General features: G+C 47.3%; 1 protein-coding gene across 2 annotated transcripts in view; it reads right to left on the reverse strand.

The window, feature by feature from the left end:
* Positions 1–1,564: 1,564 nt before the first annotated feature.
* The window catches only part of SYNE2 (spectrin repeat containing nuclear envelope protein 2), a 387,860-nt gene continuing 369,374 nt past the window's right edge, over positions 1,565–20,050 (reverse strand). The window contains exons 101-116 of one of the 2 annotated variants that reach the window (XM_023517601.1): positions 19,067–19,254; positions 18,185–18,335; positions 17,708–17,890; positions 16,801–16,938; positions 15,742–15,936; positions 14,258–14,534; positions 13,417–13,485; positions 12,444–12,583; positions 10,384–10,486; positions 9,225–9,427; positions 7,564–7,764; positions 6,640–6,768; positions 4,976–5,167; positions 3,749–3,835; positions 2,937–2,986; positions 1,565–2,671 (exon numbers count right to left, since the gene is read on the reverse strand). In XM_023517601.1, the coding sequence (XP_023373369.1) occupies positions 2,464–2,671; positions 2,937–2,986; positions 3,749–3,835; positions 4,976–5,167; positions 6,640–6,768; positions 7,564–7,764; positions 9,225–9,427; positions 10,384–10,486; positions 12,444–12,583; positions 13,417–13,485; positions 14,258–14,534; positions 15,742–15,936; positions 16,801–16,938; positions 17,708–17,890; positions 18,185–18,335; positions 19,067–19,254 (2,514 nt within the window). In that variant the 3' untranslated portion in view covers positions 1,565–2,463. The remainder of the gene's footprint in view (positions 2,672–2,936; positions 2,987–3,748; positions 3,836–4,975; positions 5,168–6,639; positions 6,769–7,563; positions 7,765–9,224; positions 9,428–10,383; positions 10,487–12,443; positions 12,584–13,416; positions 13,486–14,257; positions 14,535–15,741; positions 15,937–16,800; positions 16,939–17,707; positions 17,891–18,184; positions 18,336–19,066; positions 19,255–20,050) is intronic. The other variant, XM_023517602.1, reaches the window with a different exon arrangement.

The following is a 20,050-nucleotide window of genomic DNA, read 5'->3' on the forward strand; positions in this document are numbered from 1 at the left end:
TTCCTCCTTCCCTTCGCTGAAAACACATGCCCTTTTCTCTTTGTAGCTTTCGAACATGGGGATTTTGGTTCCACTGGCAGCTCTAGGATGTACCTAGTTACTGCAATATATGATCATCTTACCACCCTTTCGTGGTTTTGGAGTCAAGGCTTTTTTTTTTTTTTAATTCAAGCATCCTATTCACTTGTGGGGCCAACCACCTCTTTGGGAAGGGCAAAGGTTTGATGATACCAGCCCAGATCATTTCCTGTTGCCTGTGTGATCAACATTGCTGCATTTGTTTTCCTGTGCTGGGTGCCTTGATGCTGTGCCTATTGGTCCTGTAACTTTATTACTCAGTGGTCCTGTGCACCGCAGTGCCTGTCGTTTGGCTGTAACTTGTCCCTTTCCTGAGGAATGCTTTGAACCATGAATTTGTTGACTCAAGTTTTAAATTTGGAACTTTTTAGACATGAATGTTTGCTGTGGTGTGGAAGCAGATGTTGAGAACTGCTTTCTCTTCCTCCAGGCCCTGCTTTTTTGTTACTGTGTCCCTTTAATGTCCATGGAACTGTTGCAGAGAGTTTACTTTGACATAAATAAAGTGATCTTCATGATTTTGGTTTAAAAAATGTATTTTTGGGGAGCTGAATATAAGAACTTATAGTCATTAGGTGAAGGAACTAGTATCTATATTCCATTCTGAATTCCTGAAGAAAGATAAATTATTTTAAACAGTTACAATACTTTTAAGTTACGTGGTAAAAACGACCCCTCTTCCTCTATCAGTTCAACAATTCAGTAACTTCCAACACCTAAGAAAGCGTGAAGACAGATTCTCTTCCAGTAGTTTCTTCACACAACATTGCCCCCCAATTGCACTAACAGCACAGCCCTTAGGTGTGGCTTCTCCTGAGCTTTGGGCTCTGCAGAGATGGGGAGGAGGGGCTCCTAGGTGCCAAGAGATTAGGAATTGGGACCAGTCATGCCTAATCAAGAAAATGAAACCAGTGTTTATCCTCTTTGGTATCACTATATATATATATATATATATTTTTTTTTTTTTTTTTTTTTTTTTTTCCAGCTTTTGGCTGGGGCTAGGTTTGAACCCACCATCTCTGGTATATGGGGCTGGCGCCCTACTCCTTTGGGCCACAGGCACCACCCAGTGTTTATTCTCTTTGTTTATGTGGAAAGTAGACAGTGGTTACTAGAATTGCCTGGGAAGCAGGTGGCTTTGCCTGTAACATGTTAGACACCAGCTATGTTAATTGGCTCTGGAGACAGCTGGAAATAGAAAAACTGGGTGCAACCATCCTTACCTTTCCATGCGATTCCACCTTCATAGTTCCCACCATATTTGAGGGTCACATACTGTGTAATTTACACATAACCAAGGGCCTTCTCTCCAGGACAAGTTATGGGTTTCTAAATCTCATAAATAATCCTATAAACATTAAATACGTAGAACATAAAACTTAGACTAAAAGCTCCCCACCCCCAATATTTTAAAAATGATTTTTGTTCTTTGGTAGACTAAACATACCATTGACCAGCCTTGTAACATAATGCAGGACAACAGAAGTCTGACTAATTGTGTCTTTTAATGAGAAACATCTGAGTTGTACATATCACAAAACAGCTTCAGGTTTCTGTACCAATCCCCGCGTGTGGCCAAACAGTCAAACCAAACTGAAGCAGCACTTTAAATGTGAAAAAGTCTTAGAAAATTAACTTACAAAAACATCCCTATCAAGTCTGTAGTTTGGCATTTACTGTACATTAGTCAAAAGCTTGAGCTAAGATCTGATTTTTCTTTAAAAAAAATCAAAGTTTACATTATTCATATAGATTCAGCATTGTTAAAAAATATGCACAAATAACCACATCCATGCAATAGAATTTCTTTAAAAATTTAAAGTGATATAAAAAAGCAGATCTAGGTACTGAACAAAACATTTTGGTTTATAACCTGCAGCTCAAAATGGCTAGCTGATCAAAGTAAAACTGATTCTAAACATTTTAAATACGATTGTTTCAATCAATCAGCTAAGGGTGCATGTGAGTTTCTAGACCATTTCTAAGGTGAAATCTGCTTGCTTGTTTCTACAATATATAATATATGTCATGAACACCATTGCTCACTGAACATATTGACTACATAATAATGCTGTTTTACAAATAAATCAAAATTTACAAAGTGCTTGGCTTTTCAGGAAACTGCCATTTCCAGAAATCCCTAAACCAATCAATTAGCTTTGCCAAATGCCTGGGTGCCTACTGCCCAGGTGCTATGTCTGTGGGGAGGAAATTCATTTGAAAGCTGCCCTGGGCTCCAGAGCTGGACAAGACCAGTAGAAAGGACCTGCAGCATGTCCTGTGATCTTGCCAATGTTAAGAGTCACCCACAGATTGGTCTGGGGTCACAAGTTGGGCACCTTGGCAGTCAGGCTGGTGGTGCGGAGCTGTGGCTGGCTGGGCCCTCTATGTGGGGGGTGGCCCATTGGTGTACCGCAGCATGGGGTAGAAGGAGCGGGCGAAGTTGTTGGCTTGAGTGCAGCTGTAGTCTTCCTCAGAGGAGGGCAGCAGGCAGGCCAGAAGCAGCAGCAGCAGGAGCAGCAGCTGCAGGGGCAGTGCCGCCCTGATCACTCGGGAGAGGAAGGAGCGCCGTGGCCGCACCCCGCCAGGCACCCTGCCAACACAGGAGGTTAGAGCCGACGGGGAGCTTCCAGGGGACAACCCACTCGTGTCACCTGACCTCCTGCTGACGTAAATAAGAAATCCAGGATTATAATGGGGCCAACAGCTGGGTTTCAGTTTTGGAAGAGTAGCCTAGCCCTTTTCAGGCCAGACAATGCCAGATTTTTACAAGGATCTTGACAGTGGCATTGGGAAGACTGGTACAGTGGGGGTGTGGGACAGGGGAACCCAGCGCTGTGACTGTAATGCCATGTTACCTGTTCTCTGTCTCCATCTCATCACCTGTAGTCCTCTCTGCTCCAAATTGCTGGATTAAAAAAAAAAATCCAATCAATAAATTGAAGACAGTTTAGTCCTGTCAATGATAAATATCCTTCCTTAAACTATGTATCTCCCTTAGGTCACCTTCCTGCATTTTTAAGTTTTTTTTTTTTTTTCAAAGTCTTGCTGTGTCACCCAGGCTGGTGGGCAGTAGAGAAATCATAGCTCACTGTAACCTCAAATTACTGTGCTCAAGGGATCCTCCCATCTCAGCCTCCAGACTAGCTGGTACTACAGGTGTGCCACTACACCTCGCTTCCAAGGCTGTTTTTGTTCTGGTCTCCAGCTCTTGGGCTTAAGCAATCCTTCCACCTTAGCACCCCACATGGGGATTACAGGTGTGAGTTACTGCACCTGGCCCCAGATTTTTGAAACTAGAGTAATACATTTGAAATTAAACTCTATGAGGAAGAAAATAATTGGGTTTGTTAAACTACTGAGAGTTTCATGGTCTAGTTCATTGATCTGATTTTGATGGCAAAATTAGGAAGCACTTCAACAAACCTACAATCTACTGTATCCTAAAGAAATGAACCAAGTAGAAGAGGGCCATTGAGTTAGGTCCTTAACAAGTGTAATTCAATTAAAAAAAAATTCCTTGGAGTAAGCCTCTCCATTGACCAGCAGGTTGGAGCAGACCCCTGCTGTTATGAAATGTCTAATGGGGTCTTGGAGTCCCAAGTCCTGTCCGTTCAGTAATTTTCAAAAATAACCAGCAAAGTTCTCCTAGAAGGAAAGGGGCTCTCACCTTTGTGTTGGGGACTGGTGCAGATGTTGCTGGAGGCTGGTCGCCCATGTCTACCTCATCCAAGCCAGGCAGAGATGTGTCTGGGTTCTAAATGCAGACCCCAAAGGTTCAGTTCAGGGAAATAGAAGATTCTGTATTGTCTCAAGAACACAGAAATGTGCTCTGTGCAGATTCTTTGTGCTGCAGCTGGCCCCCTCCCCAGCCCACATCGTTCTTGAGAAAGGAGCTATTTTATTGCTCACCTCCACTATTACAGACTTTTTTGTTGAGACAGAGTCTGACTCTGTTGCCCTGGGTACAGTGGCGTCATATGACACTATGTGATGTCATAGTTCACAGTTACCTCAAACTGTTGGGTCAAGAGATCCTCTTGCCTCACCTCCTGAGTAGCTGGGACTATAGGTGCCCACAACCACACCCGGCAAGTTTTTCTATTTTTAGCAGAGGTGGGGGTCTCACTCTTGCTCAGCTGGTCTCGAACTCCTGAGCTCAAGCAATCCTCCTGCCTCAGCCTCCCAGAATGCTGGGATTATAGATGTGAGCCACTGTGCCCAGCCCTAATGGAGACTTTTTCAGGCAAATGGGAATGCAAACCAGGCAAGGTCCACCATTTGCATCGAAAACCTACTGCATTCAGCGAGAAGAGTGAGTTTAGCAGCAGCAACAGGGTCACAGCAATGGTTTCAGTCGACAGTGAGCTCACCACAGGTCAGTGACACGCTCGGGACCATTAGGACAGCCTCGTCTTGGCAGTGTAGGAGAAAATACAAAGACTCTGCAGCACAGGGACCAAACCTGCCCTAAATCTGCTGAGGCCACCATCTGGGTGTCCCATCTGTTTTGAACTAGATCACATTTGGAAGAGAATGAAGTAGACAAATGAGAGAGTGGTCAGAGAAAGTGACCAGGACAGTGGTTAAAACTCAGAACTGTGTTCCATGAGAAAGTGAAGGCTGGTGTGTGTTTGACATGAAGATAGGGCAGAAATGATAGCTTGTCATAACCCCGCTCATGCTCACTGTCACCTCACTTCTGCAAATGACAAAACAGGTTCAAAGACCTCATGCAACTTTTTAAGTCTGCACAGCTTGAAAGGGGCACAACAGAGACCCCACAATGACCACCTGCCCCTTGCTCACAGCTGGCCTTCCACAGCAAGGCCACAGCACTGCCTCTGCTCACGTTAAATATGACATCTTCACATTTAAAAGCCGCAAGTGGACTCACCTGGGTTCCCTGCAAGGACATTAAATCTTGGGACACTTGTTCCAGTAACTGTTTGAGTTTCTTCTCGATAACATGGACTTTCTCTTCAGCCTCAATGTAGTCTTCCCCGTGCCCCTTAATCAGGAGGCTGTTTGAGATCTCCTGCAAGGAATCTACTTGAGGCTGACGTTCCATTAGCTCCTTTTCTAGTTGCTGAAGAAAAAAAAGTGTGACAAACATTTACTTGTCAAAACGGAAGATAGTGTAGCCAGATGAGGTTTTCACAGTGGCAGGAACATTCCGGGACAAAGAATGGGTGGTGCTCCACTTCAGAACTTTCTGCTTCTCTGATCTGCCTGTGTCCTGCAGTCCTGCAGCCCAGCACTATTTAGATAGCAAGGCTCTATCCTACCCCTATTTTTTATTCCCTCTCACTCTGAAGATAGTTGTGATACCAGAGGAATTAGAGGAGAGAAGTTAAGGGGTGATGTGAGAAGATGAGACCCTTATTCTTGAGGGGAGGAGAAGGGGAACCCTAAAGTCAATCAGTCCACAAATAGCAGCATGACTGCACTATTAAAAAACACAGAGGCCCGTCCACGGCCAATCAGCTTCCACTGCTGAGGGTAATTATCTTGCTCCATCAGGCAACTACTAGGGATGTGCAGCTATTTATTTTATTTACTTATTTTTTTGAGAGAAGCTCACTGTAGCCCTGGGTAAAATGCCATGGCATTGTCAGAGCTCACAGCAACCTCAAACTCCTGGGCTCAAGAGATCCTCTTGCCTCAGCTTCCTGAGTAGCTGGGACTACAGTCGCCTGTCACTATGCCTGGCTAGTTGCTCAGGCTGCTCTCAAACTCCTGAGCTCAAGGCATTTTTGCACCTTGGCCTCCCAGAGTGTTGGGATTACAGGTGTGAGCCACTGCACAGGCCTCATGTGGCTATTTAAATGTAAACGAAAGATTCAGTTCCAGTCACAGTAGCCACACTCTAAGTGCTCCGAAGCCACATGTGGTTAGCGGCCCCCACATGGGATGGTGCAGGTGTGGACCCCTCCATCATCACAGAGCATCCTACTGGATGCTGCTGCTCTAGAGAACGGGGCTTTACAAAAATTTTAGCACAAAAAATGTGTTTTCTAAACAATGGCCAGCACTCCGATTAAATTTAAAATATTTAAAATTAAGCCACATAAATTGATGGATACAAATGTCCATGAGAATATATAGATCTCATCTTGGTTTGTTAGTGACAAATCCAAGAAGACACAACTCTCCTCCACCAGGTAAGACAGTCCTGTGTGGGTACAGAAAACCCACACGGCTCCAGGCTGCAGAGCACATGAGCACTATGTTTTCTACCAAGCGAGCAGCATTCACCAGGGAGAACAAGTTTCTATTCAGATGGCCTCAGGTGTCTCAGGATATTGCAAACACCTGGGTCCCTAGTTCCTGAGCATCTCAGACTTTTTGCTCAGGACTATAGCTTTTCAGCCCTGCGGGTTTTTCTGCTTCAGAACTACAAATGGCTGCCTGGGAGGAAGGGGAGGGCTGAAGTCACACGTCACAGACAAATGCTGCTGGCACTGCTCACAGAAGCACTTGGTGAGGGCTCTGGGTGCTCTGAGCCCCTGAGCTGACGGAGGCTGGTGGCAGTGCAGAGCCCTGTAGAAAGAAACTTACCCTGAGCTCCTTTTGACGCTCCAGAAGGGTCTGGGAGTCTGCCTTTGGGTCGGCAACATGAACCTTTTGTCTCCGGTTCTCGGCACTTGCTAACCACAGCAGCACGTTTTGACTCAGCTGATGGAAGTCCTTAAAAACAGCACACACCACAGCACTGCCTTTCCTTAGAGCTCTGGAAGGGGTGCGCTGTGGGGCAGCCTGCAGCTCCTAATCCAGCACAGTCACTAGCTTCTCTTGCCTTACCCAGTGCATAAAAGGGCTAGACGTAAATTAAATGCCAGGGACCTAAAACTAGGGAAGAGAACACAGGGAAGACGAAGGAGCATGCCTGGAGTGGTCCTGAGGGCAGCCAGTGAAATGTGGCCATAGGATGGGGGCTTTAGGGTGCCCTGACTGTGCACATGTGAAGGCCACACACGTTACCTGCTGGACTCATGGCAGACAGGCTATAGTGGCTCACATTCAGATACAGGGCCAAGATTATACACACTGCCTTGTGGCAGGTACAGGGCCCAGGTCATACACACTGCCTCATTTAGACCTAAAAAGAACCCGAGAGAGGCACTAAAATGATTCCCATTTTTCAGATGAGAATCCTGAAGTCTAGGAGGACCAAGGATTTGCCTGAAGTCCCACATCTAGTAAGTTCAAATAGGGTTAAATGGACCTAAGTCCAGGGCCTTAATCACTCTGGCTAAAGAAGAGACAGGGGAGCTGGTCAGTGGCATCTTGGCCCGCAGGCTGCTTGCTAGAACCTTTATATAGGCAGGCATGGGCCGGGGCGGCAGAGCAGAGAGCAGGGCCCACATGGGATCTCTGAGAGGACAGGCAGACCTCTTAAAAGCAAATGGTAATCCCGATACGAGCCTGCTGGAGATAAAAATATCTGCTGCCCCCACCACGTGGGGCACCGGGTCAGCATACCTGGCACTGCATGAGTGACTGTCGCAGGCCGTCTCTCCAGCTGTCCACCGCGCCCTGTGCCGCGTCCCAGCCCAGGCTCAGCTGGCGGAGCCGACTGTGGAGCTCCCTAGACTCGGCACTCGGGGTTTGCAGGAATTCCTTGCTGCTGGTGTTGGCAGAGACCACTAAGGCCTTGTAGGTGTCAAAGGCGTTTAATATCTCCTGCCACAGAAGGAGAGGATCGGGTTAGGCACTCTGAAAATAGGGATGCGGATCCTCAGTAGGGAGCAGATCTTCCACATGCTCTTCCAGGCTCGCCTGTGACTGGCCAGGATGTGTCAGGTGAGGAGCTGCCACACACAGTCAGTGAACTTGGCTGGCCAGGCCCCAGAGCAGAGGCCTGCCTGTTGCTGGGCCAACTTGACCCTGCTGACTTCTGTAGCCCCTGCTCTTCAGCTGGCTTAATAACATTTCTAGACCCAATTAAAAGTCTTCCAGACAAAGTACATATAATTATCCTGATTTGCCCCTTGGTGTTATCCAGAAATATTCTCCCTTAGGAGGAACAGTAGCCCCTGCCATGTTAATGAAAAGGTAAAACTCAAGTAAAGATGTAAAGAGTGCCTGGATACCCTAAGACTGCTATCCTGGGTCTTAGGAGCTCATGCTCATACTCCAAAGTGCAAGGCTCAAACTGTACCTCTACTGCACCCCTGAGGCTAGTTCCACTGGGGCCAGGGTAGATTACGTGGGTGACATATCCCACCTCCTAACAGGGTAGCCAGGGCCAGGCCCTGTAATCCCAGCACTCTGGGAGGCCAAGGCAAGTGGATTGAGTGAGTCTAGAAGTTGGAGACCAGCCTGAGCAAGAGTGAGACCCTGCCTCTAAAAACAAGCTGGGCATTGTGGTAGGCACCCATAGTCCCAATTACTTGGGAGGCTGACACAAAGGATTACTTGTGCTTAGGAGTTTGAGGTTGCTGTGATCTGTGACGCCACAGCACTCTATGGAGTGTGACAAAGTGAGACTCAGTCTCAAAAAATAAAATGAAAACAGAAAAACTAGTTGGGCATTGTGGCAGGCACCTGTAGTCCCAGCTACTCCAGAGGCTGAGGCAAGAGGATCACTTGTGCCCAGGAGTTCGAGGTTGCTGTGAGCTATGATGCTACTGCACTCTACCCAGGGCAACACTGTCTCAAAAAAACAAAACATACATACAAACAAACAAACCCAGGATAGCCAGGTCAGGCCACAGGACTCATCAGTAGGCAAGTTTGCCCCCTGCCCAATCCTGCCTTTTCAAGCGAGCCTCTGCTCCTAGTCTTGCCTGGAACTGCTGTGTACAGATTGGTGAAAGGTGGTTTTTTGCTGCCCATGTGGCGACCAGCAGGTCCATAAAAGTCTAGGGGTGCTTTGGACATCACTTGGGGATCTGAGCCATACTTCCCCACTGCTGGTCTGGGATATGGGATCATTTGTCTTCCATATGGAAACAAAAATCTGCACCTATGTCCTTGTCACTTACAGAGAAGTGGGAGAGACTGGCCTCTACCACATGCCATCTGCAAGCTGCGCCCACACCACTGACATCTGTACATTTGGCCAGCAAAGTGAGGTGCACACACACACACATACACATACACACTCATGGAATCCTCCTTCCTCCTCACATCTCACTCACCTGCAGTCTTCTCACTCTGAGACCCATTTCTTGGATGTCGGAGGGGGGCTTTGCCATCTTTAACATTTCCAGCTCTGCTTCAGTTTTTTCCAGCCAAGTGGTGATGTTGCTGATATCAGAATTTAGCTGCTCCAAGTTTTGTTTCATCCTGAATTTGTCCTGCAGTTCTTGTGCTTGAGTCAGTTCCCATCTGTCAAAGGCACCTGAAATAAAAAGCTGCCTATTTCAAAAAGCGATAATGCAAATAGATTTCTCTGACTTCAGCTAATTTTTCTGGAGTCAGGGTGATAAAAAACTGTAGGGCATGCTGCCCCTTTGCAGGAGCATAGAAGCTGGAGTGGAGTGGGGCGCAATCTGTTGCCACTATGTGCTATGGTCTCAAGTTCAGCATTTCAGTTCATGATGAACTTTTCTAGTTTTCCCTGTTGGTCCATGAACGATCAGGTCAATGCCATCAGCTTTACTTTAGATTTAGTTGAGTAATTACCTGTATAATTATTGAGCTGGTTTAATGAGGAGACACATGAGACAACACTCTGATCATCATTTTCATGTCCCATCTTTACAAATAATTATGTCACTGAAATCATACATGTCGCCATACAAGGCCCATCTTATCAATATTTAAAGAATGCTTTCCAAATTAAACTGAATAGCCTAGGGATTTGTTCATAATACAAATCAGCTGATTTTAAAATAACACTGGCATGTATAGGATAAATTCAACAGTTTTAGTGAATTATTACGTGCAGTATAGTAGGTGAATTCCTAATTAATATTCTCTTGAGTAAGAACTTACATGCCCAACCAACCCAAAATACCATACTCCACCTCTAGTTTTTTTTTTAGAGACAGAGACTTACTATGCCCAGGCTATAGTGTTGTGGCATCAGCCTAGCTCACAGCAGCCTCAAACTCCTGGTTTAAGTGACCTCCTGCCTTACCCTCTGGAGTAGCTGGGTTTATAGGTACCCACCATGACACCTGGCTAATTTTTCTATTTTCAGTAGAGACAGGGTCTCACTCTTGCTCAGCCTGGTCTCAAACCCCTAAACTCAAACAATCCTCCACCTCAGCCTCCCAGAGTGCTGGGATTACAGGCGTGAGTTACTGTGCCCAGCTTATAGTCCAGCTCTTTTTACTGCCAGTTGGACAGTACCTGGCTGCTGCCCGTTCCCGCCAGCTAGGCCTTCATCTTCCTGCTGTGGGTCGCCATTTATGACTCGAGGGCTTTCTTTTCCTGAAGGTAATAGCAGCTTTACCTGGAATGAGTGAATTTTTTAAGTTATTGTCTAAACCTTTTTAAGGTTATCTAAGGAACAACTAGGTTCATTTTAACAGACAAGAAATAAGGAGAGACAGGGCCCTTTCCTTTGAAGAGTATCTTGCTTGTAATCCAGAGGTGCATGGGTGGCAGAAATCAAGCCTTGGCAGAGGCCCAGGGAGGGGAAGCGGAGGAGACATCAAAGGTGGAGGAAAAATGGCCAATGTGTTAATTTGCATGCTTCCTACCACTCTTCACACATACCATGCACCAGACCATCAGCAGGGAGCACCTGCACATTTCTTTCTTTCTTTTTTTTTTTTAGACAGAGCCTCAAGCTGTCCCCCTGGGTAGAGTGCTGTGGCATCACAGCTCACAGCAACCTCCAACTCCTGGGCTCAAGTGAGTCTCTTGCTTCAGCCTCCCAAGTAACTGGGACCACAGGCATCCACCACAAGGCCCGGCTATTTTTTGGTTGCAGCTGTCATTGTTTGGTGGGCCCGGGCTGGATTCGAACCCTCCACCTTAGGTGTATGTGGCTGGCGCCTTAGCCGCTTGAGCCACAGGCGCCGAGCCAGCACCTGCACATTTCCAGTGTTTTACACTACTTTACTTCTCTCCCCCATCACTCTGTGGAGATGGCTGCATTATACCCACTGGGAATGGGGAGCACACAGAGGGCAGACCCCTCTCAGGGGCACTCATTACCACGCATTCATTTTTTATCACATATACAGACTCTTATGTGATCACAGAGCTGATCAGGCTATTACACCAGGCCTTCCAAAAATAAACGCATCCCTTCTAGGAAAGTCATGCTTTGTTTGCATTGTGTCCATATGGCCTATTTGTGAGGGGGGAGAAATCCAACAAAAAACCTTTCAGATCTGTTGTGACATGCTTGGTTTAAGAAACAATAACAAGGTTGGGTTTTCGAAACTGACTAAGTGAGGAACATGAATATAATCGCCAGGAGAGGCCAAACCAGATGTGCCCAGGACAGAAAGCAAAGGTCTGAGCAAGGGTTTCTTCTCCTTGACACCCCCATCTCATTATTCCAAACCACAGAGGGACAGATGAAAAATGACAACTGCTTGCTAAGCAAGACGTAGAGACTTTCTGAATCAGGTATGGACAATGCATTGTCAAAGGACTCAGATTTGACCTCGTAAAGGCAGAACTTTCTCCAATTATGTAGCAATATTCTCTCCTTTATTTCAATTCTCTTGTTGTTAATTCTCTGTATTAAGAAAGATCTGTGGCCAACATTAAACCTGAGGCTGCACCCCAATAGCTACCTAGTCATGCCAAAGACTCAGGTAGCCGGAAGAAAATGTCGCTAAGGGGGCAGTGGTCACTGCTATCAACAATAAACCAGTACGGAAGTGGTAACAGTGACCACCACTTCTGAGGACCCTCTGTTCTATTATACACGTTAACCCTAACAAGTACAGTAGGGTAAGGTGGGTTTATCTTCAGTCAAAGAAAGGCTTCCAGAGCAAGGCCATGTGCTTAAGGCCCCAGGGCAACTTACTGGCAAGCCTAGGAATCAAACCCGAGTCCTCTGCAGCACACCATCCAATCTGAAGATCATGATTTTCTGAACAGGATATGTGGTCAAAAGGTAAATGTGACGAGGGCTTGGGAGTGCAGGAGCAGTTCGGGAAAGCCAAATTTGCTTCCTCACTATTTGCATGGACAACTGACTCAACAGTAACAATGACTGTCACATCACACCAACACACATGAGGATGGTTTTTGGCTAGAAACTTTGTCTCTAAATCTAGTCAGTTTTGCCAACTATAGACACCTTGGCAGAGATGTCATCACCCTGAGACAATCAACTCAAAATGTGCCCTGGGAGTGAGCATGTACAGTTTACATCAAAATCTCCCTGTTTCAAATATTTTAACTACTACTCACACACTTGGGTTGTATTTCCGGTAAAGACTTACATAGGGTGGTTTATAAGGGGTGCTGGAATCTGAGGGGATGGGTGGTACGTCCCTGTCACCTTCCATTTGTTTGTAGTGATGCTTGGGACAGGAAGGAGTGTCGGCAACATGCCATGAGTGGCTATCAGAAATGGATTTACCTGAAAAAAAAAACAGCAAGTGATAATCCGTTTTCTGTGTAGTCTGTTTAGTGATACAAAAAAGGTCATGGATAACATGGCATCGGATGACAGTATAAAAATGAATTCTGCAGCTTTCCTTGCAAAGCATGCATGTTTGCAAAATGTCAGTACGTCCCAGAAGGGAATGAAATGAGTCATGCAACTGAGCGCCCTTGCGCCGTCACTAGATGGGTCACAACGGAGCACGACAAACGCGGTCTGCTGTGGGATGAGTGGTGTGGGGATGGGATCTCGAGTGGTGGGGATGTCGGGGGGCAAGGCTGGGTCTGGGGGCCTTCCAGGGGCAAGGATAAGAGGGAACATTAAGATGGACTTGGGGGCCAAAGGGCTGCTGTGGTTCCCCCGCCTCCACAGCTGGAAAGGAAGGTTTCTTCTCCTGCAGCAAATGCAACAGCCCTCTGCCCCTGCCCACCCCTTCCCAGGACATCACCCTAAGCAAGGGAGTAGTTCCAAACCAAGCCAGCACAAAGAAAGCCTGGCCCATGCCAAAGAACCTTGGTTAGATGGAAGAAAAATAAAAATCAAAAAAGGCACCATGAAAAATTCCCTTCTGCATAGGCCTGGAGGGGGAAGGAGAGGGATGGTGTTGAGATTGCTTTGTTGGGTGGGGTTCTGTAAGGAACACGCGGGTATGGGTGAGTACGGCAGTGTAAATACACCATGACACAAGGACCAGGGCGCATGGTGTCCACAGAAGGCAGAGGTCAGACATGACACAGAGCGAGGTTTAGGGTGCAGCGTGCGCCATGGGGTGCTGCCATGTTGAGACACATGCATGGGCAGGGGCCTACCAGAAGACGCTTTCAAAGTTTTTGTGGTCATTTTAAGATATGCCTCAGGATTTTCAGGGATTTCTACATCTGAAAAAGAATAATGTCATTGTCCTCACTGGAGGTGCCTGCAGATTAATGCCCGAGTATTAAGTTCACATACTAGGAACACTGCCAGCTTTAAGGAGACAACTACCTTCTGTCCTTTTTATGAAAAGGATTTTGAAAACCAGAATAATTTTTTTTTAAAGCCAACTCCTAAGTGTCCAAAGTCACTGTAGGAGGCACAGAAAGAATGGAGATGCTTTATCTACTGATACCCTGAAAACCCGACTGGGTTCACTGATGGGTCCCACATAGCCAGACCCCTCAATGACGAGTCTCAATGTCTAAACATGAATTTCATTTCTTTTTTCTTTTTGAGACAGTCTCACTTTGTCACCCTTGGTAGAGTGCTGTGGCATTATAGCTTACAGCAACCTCAAACTCTTGGGTTTAAGCAGTTCTCTTGCCTCAGCCTCCCAAGTCGTTGGGACTACAGGCACCTGCCATAACACCTGGCTATTTTTTTGTTGTCATTGTCATTTTTGGTTAGCAGGCCCGGGCTGGGTTCGAACCGGCCAGCTCCAATGTATGTGTCTGGTGCCCTAGCCACTGAGCTACGGGCGCCCAGCCTTTTTTCCTTTCATTCCACCTGTAATAGGAGCAAGCCTATTCCCAGGGCAGGACAGACCACAGGAAAACAGGAGCTGGGTCAGCTGCCAGCTGGGCTCTGGGCAACCAAGAGCTGGCCGTGTTGCTAAGGGGCTGAAAACATAGCCACGTGGGTCACCTGCAAGTGACCTAGGAGCCTGGCTGTTACCTGATAGTGCACTGTAGTACGGGCCCTCCTCGTCTTCTTCATGAGAGGAGGAGCCCCCCACGTCACCTGTGTGATCCCACTCCAGAGGGATGGAGTCCACACTGACGGGGGTCTCACAGCCAGACCGCTCGGGGCCCGGTGCTGGCGGCACTAGATGACAGAGGGACTGAGGTGACGTGGGCTCCTCGCTCCTTTTACGCCAAGAGTCGGTTTGGATCTCTCTGGGGTCTTCCATGTCCGTTTCATTCTCAGAAGCCTCCTTTTCATCTTCCAAGCCCTAGACAGGAATATCCAGTTTTTCAAATTAACCAAATCTTAGGATATTGCAGCGTGAAGGAGCATTGGAAGTCTGCCTGTCCAGCAGTTTCCAAAAATGGCTGCGGCTTTAAAAGAATCAAGTTTCCAGGTCCTGTTTCTGGTTACTCTAGTTTAGACAATGGGGAGTGCGACTTAGAATTTGTGTTTTCCAGAACTCCAGCTATATTTCCTAGGAAAAAAGCTGAAGTATGATAATCTGAATTAAGCTGCCAAAGTTTCACTGATGTAAGTTAACAACAGGTTCCTCTGTGAGTCAGAGTATTTTTAAAAAGAAAGCTAGAATGTTCTGGATAAGATTCACAATTTCAAGGACCACATATACCAGGTTCTTTCTTTTTTATCCCCAATCTGATTGTTTGGTGTCTGTTCTGCTTGTGTAGTAATGCCTCAGTCTAAGAAAAATGACCATGGCACTCTACTGAGGGAGTGAGACTCTATCTCACAAACAAACATTAAAAGCTTTCAGAAACTAAGAGACAGGAAAAAGCAAATACATTCCTAAGTTACTAATGTAATCAAAACCAGAAGAGTCATCAGTGAATTCAAGGGCTGCTGACACATGCTGGAAAAGCCCTGTATTGAGGAAATAGATTAAAAAGAGATTAGGGAGCAGGGACTTTCAGAAGTACCATCCTTCCCACCAGGTCAATGGAAATTAGTTATCATGGCTCTGTATTAATAAAAGTGGAAATAAAATGTTTCAATGTAGCCTTTTTCTTTCTTTCCTTTCTTCTTTTTTTTATTTTGAGACAGTCTTACTCTATTGCCTGGACCAGAATGCTGTGGCCTCAGCCTAAATCAAAGCAACCTCAAACTCTGGGACCCAAGTGATGCTCCTGTGTCAGTATCCCAAGTAGCTGGGACTACAGGTGCCCACTACAACGCCCAGCTAGTTTTTTCTATATTTAATAGAGACGGGGTCTCGCTCTTGGTCAGGCTGGTCTTAAACTCTTGAGCTCAAGCGAATCTCCTGCCTCAGCCTCCTAGAGTGCTGGGATTACAGGTGTGAGCCACCGTGTCTGGCCTCAAGGTAGCTTTTCTACCAAAAAAAACCCAAAAACCCCAAAATCAACCCTAACTAACCATTACAAGATAAGTTTCCCTATTCTATAAAAATCCAGTTCCCATGTAAACTTTGAGCAGTGTGGGGATGGTGTCACCCTTACTGGGGCGTGGGAGGTCAGCCGCCGGTGGAACCGGGACACCCTGCCGAACACCTCCTGGCAGTAGCGGTGCAGCTCTTCCAGCTCGTCCTCAATCAGCACGGCATCCAGGGGCTCACTCTTCTGGATGAGCTGCTCCCCAAACACGATGAGCTGGTCAATCTTGTTGGTATTTAACGTAATCTCTTGTTGGAAGCCCTATTTAGAGATGAGAAAGAAAGAACTTCAAAGACAGATCCCCTTAGCATATAGATGGTGTCTGTTTCTTATAACAGGGACAGAAAAAAAACGCATCCAAATGTGATTCTTATTTTGTTCCTTCATGAGTATTCCAGCTTCACCAATTTTTAACTGAACAACAACGACAATTTAAGAATTCTTTTTTTTTTTTTTTGAGACAGAGTTTCACTCTGTCACCCTGGGTAGAGTCCCATGGCATCACAGCTCACAGCAACCCCTTGGCCTAAAGTGATCCCTCTATCTCAGCCTCCCAAGTAGCTAGGACTACAGTGCCTGCCACAACACCCAGCTAGACAATTTAAGAATTCAAAACGATGGTAACATTTTGTCTCTCTTCCTTCTGGGTACTGACTTTTCCAATTAAAATAACTAATAAAAGTCTGACATGGATGGACATTTACTGTTATTGAGTGTGAGGGAGAGAACTTATCTTATTGATACCTGGTGAAAACAGAAAACTTCCCATAGTATGCCACCAGTGGGCATTTGCTTCTGCTGATACAAACAATTATGTTCATTGGTGCCATTATCTTAGGAAAGGCAGATTTCTATTTCACAACCTCCTCCCCCGGAGAAAATCATAGTGAGATTAAACTGTAATGCAAGAATCTGAAACAACAGCAGAGCAGGGGGTGTATATTCTTGGCCCCAGCAGACACAGACACCCCTTGGCTATGATAAGCCAGTAGTACACAGGTGGGAAGAAACCTGGCTGTTAGGGTTCTGGATTTGCTCTCAGAGTATCAGGTAGAATTTGTACATGGCCAGCTCTCTACCACGAAGTTGTGCTCTTTTAAGAGGCACTAAAGCAGTGGCCCTCACATTCAGCTGGCGCATCTTGTCGTCAGCGTCACTCTCTGAGAAGTGTTCCACGTTGGTCAGCTGCAGGTCCATCTCTGTGAGCCACACCAGGATGCTCTCCCGGGTCCCCTCGAACTCCTCCCTTTGGTTGGTGAAATGCTGTGAAAGGGCAGAAAATCCCACTTGTATCAAGCCCAGAACAAGAGCTCAGTAGACAACAAGGTTCCTTCTGGCCACAAGGAAGGGGTGCCCAGAGTCCTCAGAGAGACACTTGCGTCTGGGAAACCCAGACAGTGCATGCGGGAGTTGGGGGCTGACATTGGCTGTGTGCTACCAAACAAGCCCCTGCTTCTCTGGGTCCTGGCATCCTCACTGGCAAATGAGGGAAGGTGTGGGAATGTTGACCCTGGCCCCTGGGGTCCTTTTGAGCACTTTAAAGTCTGTAATTCTCTAGTCTAAGTCAGTGATTTCCCTCTTTCCTTTGAGGAACCTCCTGAGGGGTAGGGCCAGGCCTTCTGCCTGTTTCCACCTGTCAGTATCTCACAGAGGCTTCTGCCTGACAGAGAATTTAGCACCTTTAAGATGGAAGAACACTGCAGGTCTGAGGTTGACCCAGAGCCCCATTTGCCTTCAGTGACATAGCTGAGTGTATATCCCCAGAGAAGGAAGACTCAGAGGAGGAGATTTGTTCCCTCTAATGAAGGATTGCCACCTCACAGGCGATTATCAGATCAATGCAGCCAATCTCTCTCTTAAAAAAAGAACATTGGCAGCTTCAAGTTGCTTGTGTTGGAGGGATGTCAAGATAGCACAGGCCTAAACTGAAACCTTCCACCCGCTGCTGGGTGCCCTAAGCCTGCCACTGCATATCGCGTGTCGCTGCTCCTTGCAAATCTACAGACAACCCCAATGATGTAGAGGAGGTTACTCTGAGTCTCCGCAGGATGGCCGTGACCCGCCTCTGCAGGTTGTCCCAGCGCTGGTTGCCCTCGTGGACCATCTGCTTCAGCCTGCTGGCCGTGTCCGTGCGGTTCTCCCGGGCCAGCCGCCGGTACTGCTTGTTGATGAGCTCCAGTTGAGTGAGCCGCTCGTGGATCTGCCGCTGGAAGGCCTGCGGCACACAGAGGGGTGGGGGTGGTGGTGTCACTGCTGTTTCGTGCAAAGAGGGCTGGGACACTGCCCTCCAGGTCCCAAGCAACCTGCCTCAAGGGGTCCATCCCCCAAATGCGACGGCCACAGAGGGCTTACTTCCCCAGTCCTGACGCTGACTAGGGAATAGGCTTCCAAGCTCTCTGCCTGACAGCTGGCATGGACTACACAGCCCTTGCCAGAGGTGGGGGAGGCTGGCCAAGCCTGCTGTGAGCCTGCTTATACCTGGAGAACTGGGGCAGAGAAGGGTGCTCACCTCAAACCTCTTCAGCTCTTCTTTGGCATTCGTGTATAGCACTTCTGAGGAATTTGGGCAGGCTGCTGTCCTCTCTGCTGACTTGAGCCAGTCCTCAAAGCGGGAATAATCATCTAAAAACTTTTGCCACAGGCGCCACGTTTCCTCGATTCTGATGGGAAGAAGGCAGCTTAGCACAAGCCATCCATGTCACCCTGGGCCCCCGACAGGCCCATTACCAGCCCCCTTACACCTGCAGCACTAGTGGAACACTCTGGGAAATAACCAGGATGTCGCAGCTTGTCCGAACACCTTCCTTGTGGAAGCACCTCAGAGCTCCTGATGCACAGAGGTTGAAACTCACTGCAAGGCGAACAGAGGCAGCACGGCCAGCCCGTGGGCCTCCCTGAACCACCGGAGAACTGGGCAAAGACAGCATGCCCATTAAATAATTCTTTAATAAGCACCTACTAGGTTCTCTCTGTTGATCCCTGGCACATTTCTTTTCTCTTTTTGAGACAGAGTCTCACTATGTCGCTCTGGATAGAGTGCCTGGCATCATAGCTCATAGCAACTTCAAACTCTTGAACTCAAGTGATCCTCTTGGCTAAGCCTCCCAGTTAGCAGGGACTATAGGTGCCTACCACAACGCCTGGCTAGTTTTTTCTATTTTTAGTAGAGATGGGGTCTCACTCTTACTATGGCTGGTCTTGAACTCTCTGAGCTCAAGCAGTCTGCTAGTCTTGGCCTCCCAAAGGGCTAGGGTTACATGCGTGAGCCACCATGCCAAGTCTTGGCATGTTTCTCAAGTGCGGCAAGCAAAATAGTCCCTGAGACTGAGGTCAGAGGGGTGCAGAGTGCAGTTGACCGCACTGAAGATGCCCATGGCAGCTATGTTCTTACTTCATGCGCCGCTCCATGGACATGGCACAGATGTTCCTCCAGCGTCTGTCCAAGCTTCTGGTGGTCTGCTGGATGGAATCACACTCGGTCTCATTTGCACAGGCATCGGAGTCATGCAACAGGACGTCACAGATGTTAAACACGGACTCCACCCCAGCACTGTGCTGCTCGATGTCTCGCTGCAGATCCTATAATCACAGGAAAGCAAGACACCCCTTGAGATGGTGGTGAGGCGGTTTGCACTGAAGGGTCTCTACCACTCCCTCCCTCCTCCCAGCTGAGGGGTACAGCCCTGCATGCATGTCCACCTTGGGATCAGCAACCCAGACAGGCAGAAGCCCTCTCATCTTGTGCAACCCTTGGGCTGTTAGCACCTGACCAAAACCTAAACACTGGTGACACTTGGGATTTATGTGCTGAGCTATGAGAGGAGAAGGAACAGTAGTGGGTGCCCTCTGCATGCTGGCCTTCTGAGAAAAGCCCACCACCCCATAGGCTTGGGGTGGGCCTGGGAGGTATTCCCTACCACCGAGCCCCAAACACTTACAGCTTCAACTTGGTTTTGGGGAGGTCTTCTTTGTAAACTGACTGAGTCTCTAGCTCAGACTAAAGCAACTGAAACTCAACCTTTTACTGGTTGCAGGACTCTTAAATCTGCTAAGATATTTGTACTGTCTTACATACACCCCAAATCATGCCCATGGCCACATGGTTTCCATGGCCTCTGTAAGACCATCCCAGGATGCCCTGGGTTCAAGGGAGGAACTCTGGAGTAGAGACCTTACTTCCCCAGTTCATGGCATCTGGCCAAGGCTGTGGCTTGGGGAGGGGTAGGATCTCTGAAGTCTGGTTCCATGGGGGTGATAGTGGTTACAGATCCCCAATTTGAGAAAAAGAACATTTATGAAAAGAAAGTGCATGGTCATAGGAAACAATGGAAAAGCTTCGTAAGAATAAACATGGCATTTTCTTTTTTTTTTTTTT

Source organism: Otolemur garnettii, unplaced genomic scaffold (genome assembly GCF_000181295.1).
Source record: "Otolemur garnettii isolate 467f Iridium unplaced genomic scaffold, OtoGar3 scaffold00115, whole genome shotgun sequence".
NCBI lineage: Eukaryota > Metazoa > Chordata > Mammalia > Primates > Galagidae > Otolemur > Otolemur garnettii.